A 15,827-nucleotide genomic window follows, 5' to 3' on the forward strand; every position below is an offset into this window, starting at 1 on the left:
AGAGTAGCCCCTGCTCACAGCAAACAGAGAAAGCCCGCACACAGCAACAAAGACCCAACTCAGCCATATTTAAATAAATAAATAAATTTTTATAGATATTAAGAAAAAGAGTAAATTTTCTATGTAAATTATACCTCCAACAAACTGTAAAAAAAAAAAAAAAAAAACTTTGAGAAAAGAGATACAGGAGAAGAAATACTAAAACAAAAACCAAAGTATTAACATCCTCAGGGAGCTAAGAGAAGAAACTGAAAAAAACTGCACCCATAAAACAAACAAAAAAACTTTTCAGAGAACAAAAAAAAAAGAGTTATTTGAAATTAAATACATGAGAGCAAAGAAAGCTCAACAGAAGGGTTAGAAAAAGGTAAAGCTGAAAAGACAAAAGGACAAAACAGGCCCCAAGCACCAAGGAAATAACAAGTACCCTAAAAGGAAAGATCAGAGCCAGAGAAAACAGAGAAAAGAAAATTAAAGGAATAATAGGGGGAAAAAATCCCCAAAATTGAAGAGTGTGAATTTGTAGAATGACATGTCCCAGCAAGCACCCAGCATAGTGGACAAAAATAAACCCACACCAAGACACAGCATGGTGAAATTTCAGAACACTGTAGACAAAGAAAAGATAATATAAGGGAGAGAATGAAAAATAGATTTTATACAAAGGATCAAGAATCAGAATGGCTGCAAGCTTCTCAACAGCAAATTGAAAGCCAGAAGAGGGAATTCCCTGGCAGTCCAATGGTTAGAGCTCCGCACTTCCACTGCAGGGGGCACAGGTTCCATCCCTGGTCCGGGAACTAAGACGCTGCAAGAAGGAAAGTTCCTGACCACAAAGGGAGATCCCAAGACAACAGCCGAGGGCAGCTGCTACCAACCAGAGTACCAAGAAGATGAAGCTGATGGGAGTAGAATATCCACTGGGCCAGAATGAGGTGAGATTTTCGGGTTGAATTAGTAAGGAGTCCACAGACAACCAAGGAAATGGAAAAAACAAAGGCATCATTTACTTAACTTTCAGGAAAACAAGATAATGAGCAGGCTCGGAAGCGTAATCATAGCTGACTGCACAGTTCAGCTGTAGCTTGGACATCACAATTCTGAGTGGGGCCTCACCAAAACGTAACTGTACTGCAGACCAGGAGAAGGGTGTCTGACCTGTGAGAGCAGGAGGGAAGAGAGAACCGAATGCTCGTCTTCCCTGCATCCACTGAGCGTGGAATTATTACCTCAAGTTGAAAAAAAAATTTTAAATGGCAAGAAAAGCATGTAGTTTCCAGATTTTGGAGCAAATACCCAATCAGCTAAAAGAGTTTTAAAAGTATGTCCATCTAAAGAGCAAGAAATGGTGGTGGTCAGGAGTGGGGGAGGGTGTGAAGGGAGTGTCTTATTTTTTAATAAAATGACTTGAATTGTTTGATTCTTCAATCTATGTGTATGTATAGCTTTAATTAAAAATAAGCACCAATATGAAATAATTTTATTAAACAAGAAATAAAAATACTAGATGATCAAGTCACTTGGAAAAATCAGACACTTCGCTTTTGCAAGAGCGAGGCAACTCATCACAGCCCCTCTGACTTTAACAGCATCTCCTCAGAACATCAGGATTTCCAAAGCAAGAAAGGCCAGGTAAAACCACTCCTTTAGGGTGGGAGGGAGGGAGACGCAAGCGGGAAGAGATATGGGAATATATGTGTATATATAACTGATTCATTTTGTTGTGAAGCTGAAACTAACATACCATTGTAAAGCAATTATACTCCAATAAAGATGTTTAAAAAAAAAAAAAAAAACCACTCCTTTTCTAGCCTGAAGCAGGAATTATGGTATTGTCTTCAGTTCCCTGGGTGTCCGGGCAGCTTGTCAGAGCCTCCAAGAGATTTAACTTCAAAACAGCTCCGACAGCGTGCACTATCCTTCCTAACTTCCTATCCTGCCTACCTGGAATCCTTCCTCCACCCCCTACTCTGACAGGCTGGGGCACACACCTGACACATCCTGCCTCCAGGACTCAGAGTTTAAGACCTAGCTGTCCAAAACCATGTCCACAACATCACAGGAGCACAAATCACCAGCAATGCCAACCTTTAACCCCAATTCACAGGATCCCTGCGACGAAGCCAATGAGAGACGACACACATACCGTCCCCACAACAGCCAGGTGAGGCATGGGGCTCTGTCTCGGCACCTCTCTTCCCTCCTTTCCTGAAGTCTACTATCCCCTTAGCTCTCCCTGTGTTTAACTGGCTCCACTGCTTTCCTGCACCAGCCCCTGCTATTTTATGGTGGAGCAGCTAATACTCCTTGAGGACGGAGACCACGTGGTTATCTCTGCGTACTCCGTGGTGCCTAATACAAGATACACTAAAATATTCACGTCTAAACCACGCTTCTGAGGAGCCATCTCCAGTCACCTGCGCTCCCGCTCCTGGCTCTCTCGCCCAGAAAACCCTGGGACACGACCCAGAGCCGCACCCCTACATCCTCAGGGACCCAGAAGATTCATCCAACTGCCAAGATGCAGAATGGAAAGCAGGACATACCTGGAAGGAAGTGGGAATACAGACGAGGTTCAGATTCTCTTGTTTCACTCTTTCAGCTGTGGAGACAAAAGCCGCGTTGGTGGTTTTTCTCTCTCCTCACCTTATTTTCCTTGTACTCACATTTGCTCAAATCCCACAGAAAAGGTCCAACCCCTCCCCCCACTGAAATGTCCCTTTCATTCTATGTCCCCACCCTTGCTGAAAAGTTGGTAAACAGCCTTCACATGTCACTAGACAGGGACAAAAAAGCCTAAGGAGGTAAGTATTAACCACAGAAAGCACAAGGTCAGGGTTTGCTAGTATGTGCATGGCGATATTCAAAGAATTTTGTACACATGAACTTTTAATCCAGTAACCCAAAGATAACTTACAATTACTATCCCCACTTTACAGATGAGGAAACTGAGGCACAGAGAGGCAAAGTAACTGGTACACAGTTAATAAATGGCAGAACTGGGATCTGATCCCAGGCAGCCTAGTGCCAGTCTTAACTACTTCCCTATATAGGCTTTTACAGAGAAAAGCTAGAATTTGACTTTTACAGTCAGTAAAAAAAATATAATCATTTATAGACCCCAGGGGGTGGTTAAAGAGGGTTTATTTATTCACTTTGGATTTGTACCTTTCGGGAAAACTCGATTTAAACAAAAAGAAAAGTCTTGGGAATTCCCTGGTCGTCCAGTGGTTAGGACTCGGTGCTTTCACAACCGGGGCACGGGTTCAATCAGGGAACTAAGATCCTACATGCCGACGATGCGGCCAAAAAGAAACAAAAAGGAAAGTCTTAAGGGATGCACACAAAGAACGTCTACTGTCATTTCAGTAAACAAAGGATGTCGCAGCCATCAAGCCCTCAGCCACTGCAGCTGCCCCCAAGCGGTGCACCCCTGAGAGAATTCAGGACGGAAAAAACAGGATACTGGCTCTAGACTAAGGTGCACATCAAAGGAATAATTTCATTGAGCCCAGACCCTTGCATCTTCCATACACAGGAAAGCACTACATTCACTAACTTGAGATGTCTGGTTTTTCTTTAATTAACTGTAATCTTTTGATGTTTGACTGCTCGGGGTTTTTTTTGCAAAAACTCCTATATATCCTGGCTCCTCAACAGTCCCTCAGAGCTATCTGGGAGGCTGTATCCTAGGCTTAAGTCCTCAGTAACACCCCCAAATAAAACATAATTCTTGGGCAATTCTCTGGCGGCCCAATGGTTTAGGACTATGCACTTCCACTGCAGGGGGTGCAGGTTTGATCCCTGGTCGGGGAACTAAGATCCCACGTGCAACACAGCATGGCCAAAATAAATAAATAACACACACATACAACATAATTCTCAACTTCGAGGCTGTGCATTTTTTTTCAGTCGACGGGGAAAAACTGTCTTATTAAAAATCTCAAGTCTCCTTAATCACTGGGTGTACACCTTGGGAGATTCAGATGCCACTATTATGAAACCCACAGTAATCCCTATGCCCTAAAGTCCTTCACATACTCAGTGCTGAGGAAGAAAGGTGTGCAACGCTGAGTTTTTCAGAAGCCATCACACCCGCACCACAACCATTCCTTAAAGACAAAGCATTCCTGCGCTTTGTCCCCTGAGCACAGCCCCTTGGCACCTGCCAGAGGAGATCCACATTCAGGCAAGCCTGGCCTCTGGGCTCTGTTCTCACAAACAAGAGCAGGGCGGTCAGACCTGTCCAGCAGCCACCGGGGTTGATAATGCTTGAGCCCTTCCTGAGCCCAGAGACACCCAAATCAGAATGAAGGCAGCATCTGCAGAGCCAGCCACCAACTGCAGGGTCACGGACAGGCCGAGCCTGCGCTGGCCCCGCCGACCTTGGTTTGTTTGCTTGAGAAACCGCAGGCTTTAGAGGGTCTGCCTGCCTCAGGACCCATGAGGCCACACACACACACACACCACTGATGACAATTAAGATTCTGTGGAGACCTCACCCTAAGTCAGCTCCTCACCCAGCTCAGCAGAGTAAACAAAGCCAGGGCAACCCCAAATCTGGGTGAAGAGGCCCAAGAATCCCACTCAGAGAAGAGCAGAAACACTCACCTGGCCACAGGCTCCACAATGCTGGTGCCAAGCTGTGCCCCGCTTCCTCCCTCTCCGCTATGCCCCCATCCCCACCACCCCACACAAACATCCAGGAGTCAGCCTGAAAACATACCTATTCGCTGCACAGCGTGGACAATTGTAGAACCGCTCCCAATTCCCAGCACTTGGTTATTCTGCAAAAAAAGGAGGAGGGAAATCCAAGACTTATTAATACCGTGTTTCACTCCCGTCCCCAGCCCACTTCCTAGAGCTATAAAATTATTAGGAACAGCAATTCACCAACTTGGGTGCAAGGTACTGTGCCCACAGAAACATAATCACTGAACCTCAAAGCTGTACTATGTCCTGGTGCCCAGTGGCAATTTATCAGCAGAGCCCTGCTCCTTTCATCCCTGACAATGACATCACCATTTCCTCCTGTAAAAAGATAAACTGAAGCCTATTAAAAATTTTAAGCATTTATTTCAGCAAAAATCAGTTTGAATTGGGCAGCACTCAGTCTAGCAGGCAGAAGGGAGCTCTGAGGAGCTGTACAAAATTAAGACTTTTATAGCAAGCGGGGACAAGGAAGTTATATTGGGCAAAAAAGCAAGCTGGTTACTGTAAGGTCACTTCCCTTGAGGAGACGGCAGGGGTCTACCAGGCAGATGACCTCAATAGTGCTGATAAGGTGATTCCTGATTGACTGAGCTAAGATTCCATTTCCGGGAGAGCCAAAAGTGTAACTAGGTATTGTTTGGTGGTGCGGGGCTTGGCATAAGCGACTCCATTTTGGGTCTGTTGTCTCATTTTGAACACTCCCTCCCTCTTATCAACACAAAAGATCTGGCTTATTTACAACACAGAGCAACTTAAGTCAGCCTCACAGAAATGGCCTGCAGATGAACGCGGAACGATTTTTGGCCATCCCCAGGAGCACGATCAGAAAGGAAAGACCCTAGGAGAAAAACAGCCTAGCTGAACGTTAAGAGCAGAAAACAGAGGTTTCTGGCTTCAGTGACTTTTCACACAAGTTTAACATTTACACAGTCCCCATCAAGTTGGTGGCATCACAGCGAACCTCAGACACACATCAAGGCTACCATCCAGAGCTCCAACCCAAGTCAACAGAAGAGTCTGAAGCAACCTTGAACAGCAAATCATGTCATCTGTCCGACTGATCCCAAGGGGTCCTCATTTTGCACAAGCCTGCTTCAGACAAAATGGGGAGAGGGTGAAGGCTTAGGTGGGAACATGAGAAACAGTCTTCATCTGCCATATAAGAAGCCACTCCTTGAGTACAAGGGAGAAGAAACAGGCATCTTACTACTGAGCCTATTATCTTAAGAAAAGGGGGCAGGTACCTCAGAGTAGACCAGAGGCGGAGTAGGGGCCCAGCCAAGGTCAGTTAGACCACAAACGGCAAAACAAGGTCAGAGTACAAACAGTCAGGAACTAATGTGAAGCTTGGTTCCTAAGCAACTTCCTGGGAGTAATCTCCTGCCTGTTTAGGGCAAAACAGCTACAAGCCAAAGCTTAACATCATCTGTTAAGCACCTACCAAGAAGATTCATAAATGTTAATATAAGTCAAATCTCACAACAACCCCTTGTGACCTCAAGGCCCTTAGCCTCACTTTAGAGATGAATTCAACACCCTAAGGAAAAATTTAAGACTTAGAAATGAGCAAGAGATTATTAGACATACTTTCAATGAAATGCTGGAATCTGCAGGTAGTATCTGATCCTACAGGGGTGTGTGCCTTTGCTCAAAGTTTCAAAGTCACCAAATAACACCAAGGGGCCTTCAAACAGAGCTTGTGCTAGGTCAGGATTTCACCTGTGATGATGCCCTCAAGAAGGCAATGCATCCAACAGCCAATTAGCTACTTGGGCAAACCTCAATCGCAAGGTCTTCAAGACCAGTAAATGCTACATCACAACACAAAATAGCTGAATATCAGAAAATGTACAAACCTTCAAGTAACGAGGAAATATCTCGACTAGGTAGGCTCAACCTGACCTTCACACCCAACCTGAAGCTGTGAGCTCTAGCTATACAGCAATTCAACTGTCAGATGCCTCATTACCATACTCTGCCATATACTCACGTCACCCAGCAGGCAGGTGGCACACAGATGAACTTGGGTGAGTCACACAAGCTCTGTGCAAGGCTCCTCCCTTGGCTCTTGAAAGAGGCCAGGAATTGCACAGGCCTGCCAGGCCCAAAGCTCCTCAACCCTGTGGTCCTGCTACCTTGCAATCAAACGACTGGCCAAGAATCAGTGCACCAGCCAAAGCCAAACAGATGTGGCCCAGCAGCAGAAGGCTGCCAGGCAGGCTCTGCCGTAGGAGCAGGCTCCTCCTAATGGCAGTACTTGACAACAGGTCGTACGTGCAACATCACAACTTGGGTTACCTTGTCCAGTAGGGTAACCTCTTCTGTTGACCGACTGGAACCACTGCCCACCAACTCCTTCAAGCCAAGCCAGCCAAAAAGCTAAGCCCAGGCTCCAAAGAGAACAAAGGAGGCTAGGGACCTTCAGGAGAGCATGGCCCTGCATGGTAACCCATCCTGCAACAGGCACATCTGAGTCCCGGGTGGCTACCCAAAGGCTTCAGCTGAGAACTCTCCAAGTTTTCCACCCACCCAGAAAATGCAAGTAGTCACCAATGGGCTAGGGAGATTCACCCCACAACCTCCATATTCGTGTCCACATTCCGCATAATTCATCAAGCATTTACTGGGAAGGCCCCACTGTGACCAACACTGAATGAAAATAAGGTTAACTACCCTCCAGAAGCTTACCCTTCAGGGAACTGGCAGACGCACATACACATAACTAGACCATAAAGACACCTACTAAGAGGCATAAGGCATCTAAGAGGTGTGGAGTGCTACAGAATTCAAGGGGAGAACTGCTTCCCCTACAAGACTAAGGAAAAACGGAAAGGAAGAATGGCCTTTGAACCAAACCCTGAAGGACATATATGATTTTAATAGGCAAAAGCAGCGGACAAGAAAAAGCACTCTTGGTCAAGGGTTTTGATATTAAAACACACACTCTATGCCAGTAGTCTGTCCTTTCCAATGTTCTGGTACATGGGAGAGAAGGGAGCAGAGAAGGAAACAAGACTGTGGGCGTAAAGACAAGAACTAGAGCCTCTCATCTGTGTATCCCCTCCACCTGCCTCAGTACTGGTTTACAATAGATGCTCCTGATGTGTCTTATGGAGGTTAGGATGAGGCCACCTGAGGGGCACAGTGACAAGAGTAGATTAAAGTTTCAGAAGACGATAATGCACCACTTGGGTGGTCGACAGAGGGGACGAGATAAGGGCAACTGCAATCTTCTGGCCACGAGGAGAGCCTAAACCAGGAAAGTTGGCAGGCCAACAGGAAGGGTCAGTTCTAAGAACATTCCAAAGGTGGAACCAACAGGACCTCGCACACAACCTAGCTTGATAAACTTACACAAGTGAGTATGAAACGGAGCACGACCCTATGGCGTCCTCCCGTACAAATCCTTTCCATGTCCTTCGCTTCCTGTTTGTAGGAAATAGGCTTCTTTCAGCCTCCTTGACCTCCCCTGAGTTCCAAAGGGCAGATTCAAACAGTTGCTAATCAGGGAAGGAAGGGACTGCAGAAACCAGGGAGGTGCAGTCAAGAAGCAATGGTGCTGCGACAGGTCCCGGTTCCTTCTCAAGGAATATACAAAACAATACAACTCTGAGTTCCTGTACGGGAACTAAGGCCCCACCCAGGTGGAAGATGGGAAATTCAGGCTAGGCGCAAGACTTCCGGCTAACCATCACCCAGTTACCTCACCATCAACCAATCAGAAGAAAGTCTGCACTCAGTGGAAGATAAGACTCTGAACGCCCCCTCCCCAAACGATTAACTGCGATTAACTTCCCCTTTCTCCCCTGGAGTTGATCCTTGGAGTCTGCCTTCTCCCCAGGTTGCCGGCCTCCAGAATAAAGTAACCTTTTCTTTCCAACCAACACTTGTCTTTGGAGGGGTGAGCAGCCAAGCCTGGGTTGTGTAAAAAGTAAACAATTTCAAGACATGAAGTGCTAAAGGAACTCGGCCTTAGATGGAAAAAAGGATAGGATACCCCCTGGAGAGAGCAGCTAAGCCTCGACGGTGAGGTGCGGGACTATGCTCAATAAACCTGTGGCTCTGAATTAAGTTATCTTGTCTGCAAAGTATCCAGGACCAGCCTCTCCTCCTCCCTTTAGCCACATTTCTGACCACCACACCAACTACCTAAACATAGCAGGCACTCAACAAATACCTGCAATGAATGAAACAAAGTTACAAAGCAGAAAATACAAAATTCAAGTAGTGTTGGCATCTCAGAAAAGAAGTTTGCAAAGGAAAGTGCGTGTAACAGATTGGGGTGAGTGCCCCCAAAAGGCCTATGACGATCTCCCCAGGATTGCCTGGTAACTTCACGCAATAATGTGGCCAGAATCCAGTGTTTTGCGGCTCTGGCCTAAGGTGGGAGCTTGCAGATTGTAATTTAACCAAATACATAATAATAAAACAATGGTCAGGGAGGGGCGTGCCACCAAACAGGAATGCAAATAGGTTAACAGGAAATGTAATACATGGGTCTTTTCTAATTGTATAGATCTCATTTATCCATTACATTTATCCATTACGACTCACTTTATCCAGGCATTTTGAAATTTCAGCTTACCATCCCAATTTTGCAGCTGAGGCACGTGAATCCCAAAAGGAGAGCCAGATTACACATTTTACATTATCTCTGTGAATCCCCACAGAAAATCCTATTGCTAACCACACTATTAAACCAGAACAGAGCAGCTGTGTAACAGGTGGAAGGGCACTGGAACGGAAGTCACTCGGTTTGGGTCCTGGAGGATCCTTGGTCATTCCTCCTACAGAACACGCTGAGCCAAAGGTTACCACACTCGCCCCTCCCACTTAGCCAGGCGGTGGGAGGATCAAACATCTATCTAGGCAAAATAACTTTGTACACGAAAGCATCACCAAATGTAAAGAATAAAGAACCATCACTAGAGAAAAGGGAATCTGATACCACTTTCCAGGAAGCAGAAAAGAAAGACTAAAAGCCAATAAAGTCAAGGAAACTCCACCTAAGGGTAGAGATACTCCACTTGGCCGCCGGTATTACAATTAAGGTAACTGACTGCTGCCAGCAAATGCGCTCGGGTTAAAAGACTCCACCCAAGAGGACCACACCCGCAACACAGCAAACAAGTAGGGCCACGACCTCGCCAAGTAAGAGCTAAACATCTCCACATCCCGACCTTAAAGAGGGTCCTCCAGACTTCAAGTGTCAAAAGGAGGAGGTTTAAAGCCTGGGTTTCTCCTCTGACTCAGTCTCCTCTTCCCTCCAACAAGTATACTCAGGAGCGGGTGCGCGCCCAGCTAACCACTTTCTTGGAGTAAAATTTCAAAACACTTTTAAAATCAGCTCCCCCCACCCGACTTCTCAGGGCAGTGAAGCGAGTGAAGACCTCTCGCAGTCCCAGTCTCTTATTTGTTGAAAAGGAAGCCACACGCTAAGTCCCTACTAACCCCACTCCAAACATCAGACACACACCACCAGGCTCCACTTTGCAAACTTATCTGGCCTGGACAGGCAGTCTTTAGATAGCACAACTTTAGGGAACGCGACCCCAACCGATTCCACATCTCAAAGGCCTTGAAGGAGCAGGTCTCAAGGCGGGTGAAATGCGTACCCCCTCCCCTCTCACGCAGCTCCCTCCCTGCCAGGAACTAGGCGCAACCGGCAGTGCCCAGAGCGCGAGCCCATCAGGCCGAGCACGGGCGCCCCACGTCCTGAGCTGCTCACCCTCACGTGGTTCTCCACGGCCGCGCGGCCGGCCAGCTTCTTGGCCTCCTCGGCCTTGGACATCGTGGAGGGGGCCGGGCAGACGCTGTTAGCGTCCCCGCCAGCTGTACTTGTGCTGCCAGTGCCGAACTGCGCGCGTCCCGGCAACTGCACGTGGGAACCCGGAACGCCCCAGCTGCTCCCTCCTCCGCCAGAGGCCGCGCCCCCGGCCCGCCCGGGCAGCGGGGCCAGGACCCGCCCGTAGAGGGTGCTGAAGGGCCCGGGTCGCTGCATCCCGCCGCCCCGCTCCAGCCTCCGCCACGGTCCCGCCCCCGGCTCTGCCGGAAGTCTGGTAGTGACGTACTAGGTCCGCGTCTGCTGCAGCGCGGGGCTTTCTGGGAAATGTAGTTCTACGCCTTCAATGGCCTAAAGCCGTGCCCCAGCCTGGACTACCAGCCCCACAATGCTCCGCGACCAGGTTCGCAAATCTCGGCGACAGGCATTGGCGCAACGGCTTGTACCGCCCAAGTAGCCCCGGTGGGGTCAATACTGGAGATTTTTCTCTTTGCTCCAGCATCTGCGAAGGGAGTGTTAGACGTGACCCTGTTGTTTTTTCTAGAAGTAAGAACGTGGCGGTGGACGAGGCCTGAGGGCAGTCGCTCTTCTAGAGATGTCCTTTTGGGAGTGACTTCTCTAGACTGACGCCACAGGGAAACGCACCTGGGGGCTCCGGCCCCCACTTTACTCCATCCTTAGGCCCCCCCGCCCCCCACCGCAGGCCCAAGGCTACAAATTAGAACGCCCAGCCTTAGATGTTGTTCTGCATTGGGCAGCGTTGAAAGGCACGGTTTCCCTCCAGATGGAGCCTGGCTGGGAACATACGTGTGCCCTGCAGAAACCCTGCAATACTTGTTGACTTAAAAAGGGCTTTCACTGAACCTAACAGCTTTCTCTTTTCTTCTCTACCTTTAAAGTGTCTTGCTGTAGGTGTGGACGAAAAAAAACGCACGACGTAAGGGCAGTGACTTTCAGCTTTATTCTGGGACCTTACTAGGGACTCTATCCTGGGAGATAAACCTCTCAGCTATGTGGAACTATTACGAAGAGATAGGGGAGGGGCCAGTATATATATATATATATATATATATATATATATATATATGTATACATATGAATTTTTGATCTAGGAAATGTAGTTAAGCATACATCTTGGTAAAAGATGACTACTAATCATTAAAAATATATATATTGAATATATCTCAAGTTAATGATTTTAGTGCTTTCCCAAATATGGGAAGATCCAAGAATCTAGGGTCATTGAAATTCTTCCTTAGATATGCATCTTAACTATCTAGGGGCCATGTATCCAAAACACAAAATGCTTCATACTGTTTTTCTTCATCCTGAATTCCCCTCAGGGTGCACTGCTGGTGGGGCAACTGCAGGATTGAGATTTAGCTCTTCGTGTAACTGGATGATGAGTGAGACTCTTTGTCTTTTTGTTTGTTTGTTTACAGAGGGAATAGGGAGGGTCAGAGAATTCTTATTCCCATTTTACAGGTGAGAAAGCTATTGCTAACACCAGCCTTATAAACTACTTAGAGGTCTTTAAAAGGCACTAGCCTTTGTGCTACTCCTCCAAGTTGGTGGAATCCATTCTGTCTGCCATGAATTCATCTCCTTCAAAGTCACTTCAGGTCTTCTCCCTCTTCTGTGTGCAAGGCACCGGTAAAAGTTGTGTTATCGCCCTGGTCACCTGGATTCTCTTTGCCATGACCCCTGAGGCTGTCAGCCCCTGGACCTGAAAGGAAAATCAAAATGGAGTCGGTAAGAGAGTTCTCTAACATGGAGTCAGGAGGCCGTTGAGGAAGTGTGATTTATGCACTTTTAAGCTGACCACTTTCTGTCTTAAAGCAGGTATTCAGGACATCTGCCAGAAGCTCGGGATACTTATCAGACCCTTACCCTAAAATAACTCCAGACAGCCTATCTACTTATTGGGACCCTTACCCTAAAATAACTCGTGACAGCCTAGTCTTTCAGGACAAATATTTTCTTACCTGCATTGAGAATCAATTACAATTCTTGCTAGACAACTCTAATAACCTTGTGGTTTTGTCCGTATAAGCTCCTGGCTTTTTCTCTTCCCCAGAACACTCTTTGAGTTTTACCTGAATCTGTGTCTCCCGAATTGCAATTCTTAAGACCCCAAATAAAGCTCCTTCTGCTTGACAGCCTCGATACTGATCCCACTACAATCGCCCACCAATAGTTCAACCACCTCCACCTTGGCCTGCAGGAGGAAAAGTTATTTGAGGTGATACTTGAATCCTACGTTTTAGGCAGAATTTGGAAATTAGCGCAACATTCTGGCTGAGATGCAGGAAAAAAGAAAAATACGTGCATCTTCACTACAGTTGGTCTCTACAAACTTGTGGCCTCTCCTGCATCCTCTTGGGGGCAGTCTCCCCCCCTTCAGATTTCTCCATCAAAAGGTTACTGGAGCAAATATCAGTGCCAATCTCTGCTTTACCCACCTCACTCCCCACCGCCCCCAGCTGCCCCCAGGCTCCAGCATTTGAACTGGGGCTTCCCACCATCTTGATTGTTCTGCCTGTCTGTCTGCCCCTCTCTGCACTGCCAGCTCCATCTTATTCTTTAGACTCAGCTGAAATCCACCTCCTCAGAGAAGTCCCCCTGACTACCCTATCTAAATTGGGTTCCCACCCACCCATCCTCTATCACTTTACCAGTGTTTCCTTTCATTCATAGAACTTTCCTTGATTATTTATGTTTACTTGGTTTTGTATTTGCTTGTCATCTGTCCTCTCTAGGAAATAATATTCTGGGAGTTCCCTGGCAGTCCAGTGGTTAGGACTTCAACACTTTCACTGCCATGGCCCTGGGTTCAATCCCTGGTAGGGGAACTAAGATCCTGCAAGCCGTGTGGTGTGGCCAATAATAATAATAATAATATTTCTGAGAAGAGGGAATTTGCTTTTTTTCCTCTACAGTATCCTCCGTGTGTCCGTAACAAATACCTAAAGCATGACTAGATAACGGATACATTTCATGCCTAACCCCACACTTCACCTTCAGCTGTACAGAATTTCAATTCCTGCACACATGCTCTTACCTCCATGTCTTGAAAACACTGTACTCTTCTCTCAGATGTTCCTAAGGTCTCCACTCTTGTACAGGTTACTCTGTAACCCTGAACCCCACTGCTTCCGGGGTTGGCTGCCCTTCTGTGCTTCCACTCACCTCTACCCTCTCTGTGATAGTTCACCTTGCTCTATTCATGCGACTGTCTCTCTCAAAAGATGGTGAGACTGTGTCTCTTGATAGCACAGACAGTCTATTCCTCATAGAATGAACAGTGCCTGGCTCAATATTTTGGGAGTAAGCAGTGTTCTAAAAGGTCCACCTGTCTGTGCCTCTGTTTTTGTTTTTTTTCTTTCTTTCTTGTCTCTCTTTTCTCCATCTTGCAATCATTTCTCATTCCTGCCTTCACTTTTAACCCTTCTCCTTAGGTCTGCCAATGGTACCCAGTGACTCTCACGGCCAATCTGAAATTCCACTGGCGGCTCTTGGGGCTGAGATTATGCTGACCCTTAGAATAGTTTGAGTATCGTGTTCCTATGACGCTTTGCATTTGTATATGTATTAATAACAGTGCCAGGCACCATGCTAAATGCTTTGCGGACGTTATCACATTTAATTTTAACAACTCCAAGAAGTGGGTACTCTTATCCCCATTGTTCAGGTAAGACATGAAAGAAGTCCTGACTGACCCAAGGTCACACTGCTCATAGGTGAAGCTGGGCTGCAAACCTTCAGTGACTCTAGGATCAAACTTTGATCTAACAGAATCACCTAGACGGATGTGTATTAATTGCCTTCCCACACACAGTATAGCCCTAAACTTTGCATAAACCACACAGGTAATGTTTTTTCTCTTTAAAGTCACAAGTAATAGCAATGGACCTTAAGACAAAAATAGTTAATAAGGGAAAAAAGGAAGGAAAAACTCTATAAATGAAGAAGTAGTAACTGAAGGGAAGTCCAAGTTTTGGCTGCTGGACCACTTTCAGGGTCTCACAGAGGGGGGATCAATCTGTGTTATAATCTTAACAAACCACTAAAAATTCTATTTCTTTCTAGATTCCTCGCACTGGCAAGAACCACATGGGGCTCATTTTCCCCTCTTTCGTGGGCCGTAATGTCCTTGGAAAAGAGTTTTCAGGGACAGAATGAAGGATCACAGAGCCCATTTTCCAGCACTATTATTGATGGTGGGAGGGAGGGCCTTGAGCACCTCACCTCCTTGATGGCTCCAGTGTGGTCCAGTCTGAGAGGAAACAAGGCACCTTGGCCACTCCCTCAATCCCAGGACGTAGGCTCCCCCAGGGAGATACACAGCCAGCGTGCGTGCCTGCCTGGGCTTCAGCAAAGCAAGAAAAACTCTCTCCCTCCCCACTTCCCCACCTCCCTTTCCACTCCCTTCTCCCTCTCTTTTTCTTCAGTGTGTTCATTTGGAAGGGGACTCCCAGGGAACACTGTACAGATGCTGGGATGGACCTGAGGATCCTGACAGAGACTGGCGTGGGGCTAGCTCCAATACACCTCAGGCTAGAGTTCGGATTCCCCTAGTTTTATTCAGGAGTTAGACTCATTTAGAAATAGCTCACATTCTCTTAGCATCCAACTCTCACAACCTTAGAATGGGCCTTTGGAGCCCCAACTTGTGTCCTGACTTCCTTCAACCCCTTTCCACAAGAACAGGTTTATTGTCTACTAGTAATTTTGACTGAGATTTAAAGCGTTGGAAGAGTATGAGACCTTGTTATTTCTGATGGTCTAGTGATCAAAATGAGCCGTGGTTAATATACCAGTGTTCTGACCTTGCTAGACACTTAGCACTAGAAGGAAGCATAGAGCGGGCCGTTTACCAAAAGCAAGTCTTCCTTCTGGTTGACCACATGGTCAAAAAATATGTATAGGACCATTTCTTACTGCTGTGTGAAACCATTCCTTGCGTAAGGATCAAGCTGCCTCTTGAAATCTTTACAGCAATGGTTGTCAACTCGGAGTGACCTTGTGCCCCCCACCAGGGGACATTTGGCAATATCTGGAGACGTTTTTAATTGTCATGACTGGTGGCTGCTACAGGGCAGAGGCCAGGGATGCTGCTAAACATTCCACATGCACTGGTAGCCATAGAGCATTTTCCCACCCAAAGTGTCAGTAGTGCTGAGATTGAAAAACTCACCTTAAAGCATCCTCAAGTGCAAGTTCACAGGTGGGTCTTCTACCCCAGGCAGTTTGTTTCACCTGCTTCATCTACACCCAGAACTTTCACGTGATCGGCCTTCTCCAGTCCATCCTATCGCCAAACGTCTACCCA

At 46.8% G+C, this 15,827-nt stretch overlaps 1 protein-coding gene across 9 annotated transcripts in view; it reads right to left on the minus strand.

The window, feature by feature from the left end:
• RPIA (ribose 5-phosphate isomerase A) overlaps positions 1 to 10,755 on the minus strand; it is a 162,688-nt gene extending 151,933 nt beyond the window's left edge. For all 9 annotated transcript variants that reach the window (XR_012325620.1, XM_073791151.1, XM_073791149.1 and 6 more), the window contains exons 1-3: positions 10,442 to 10,755; positions 4,727 to 4,787; positions 2,547 to 2,602 (exon numbers count right to left, since the gene is read on the minus strand). Coding sequence is in view for 8 of the 9 variants with exons in the window: in XM_073791151.1 (XP_073647252.1) it covers positions 2,547 to 2,602; positions 4,727 to 4,787; positions 10,442 to 10,714 (390 nt within the window). In the remaining variant the exon portion in view is untranslated. The remainder of the gene's footprint in view (positions 1 to 2,546; positions 2,603 to 4,726; positions 4,788 to 10,441) is intronic.
• Positions 10,756 to 15,827: the final 5,072 nt, after the last annotated feature.

The sequence above is a fragment of the Tursiops truncatus genome, chromosome 14 (genome assembly GCF_011762595.2).
Source record: "Tursiops truncatus isolate mTurTru1 chromosome 14, mTurTru1.mat.Y, whole genome shotgun sequence".
Taxonomy (NCBI): Eukaryota; Metazoa; Chordata; class Mammalia; order Artiodactyla; family Delphinidae; genus Tursiops; species Tursiops truncatus.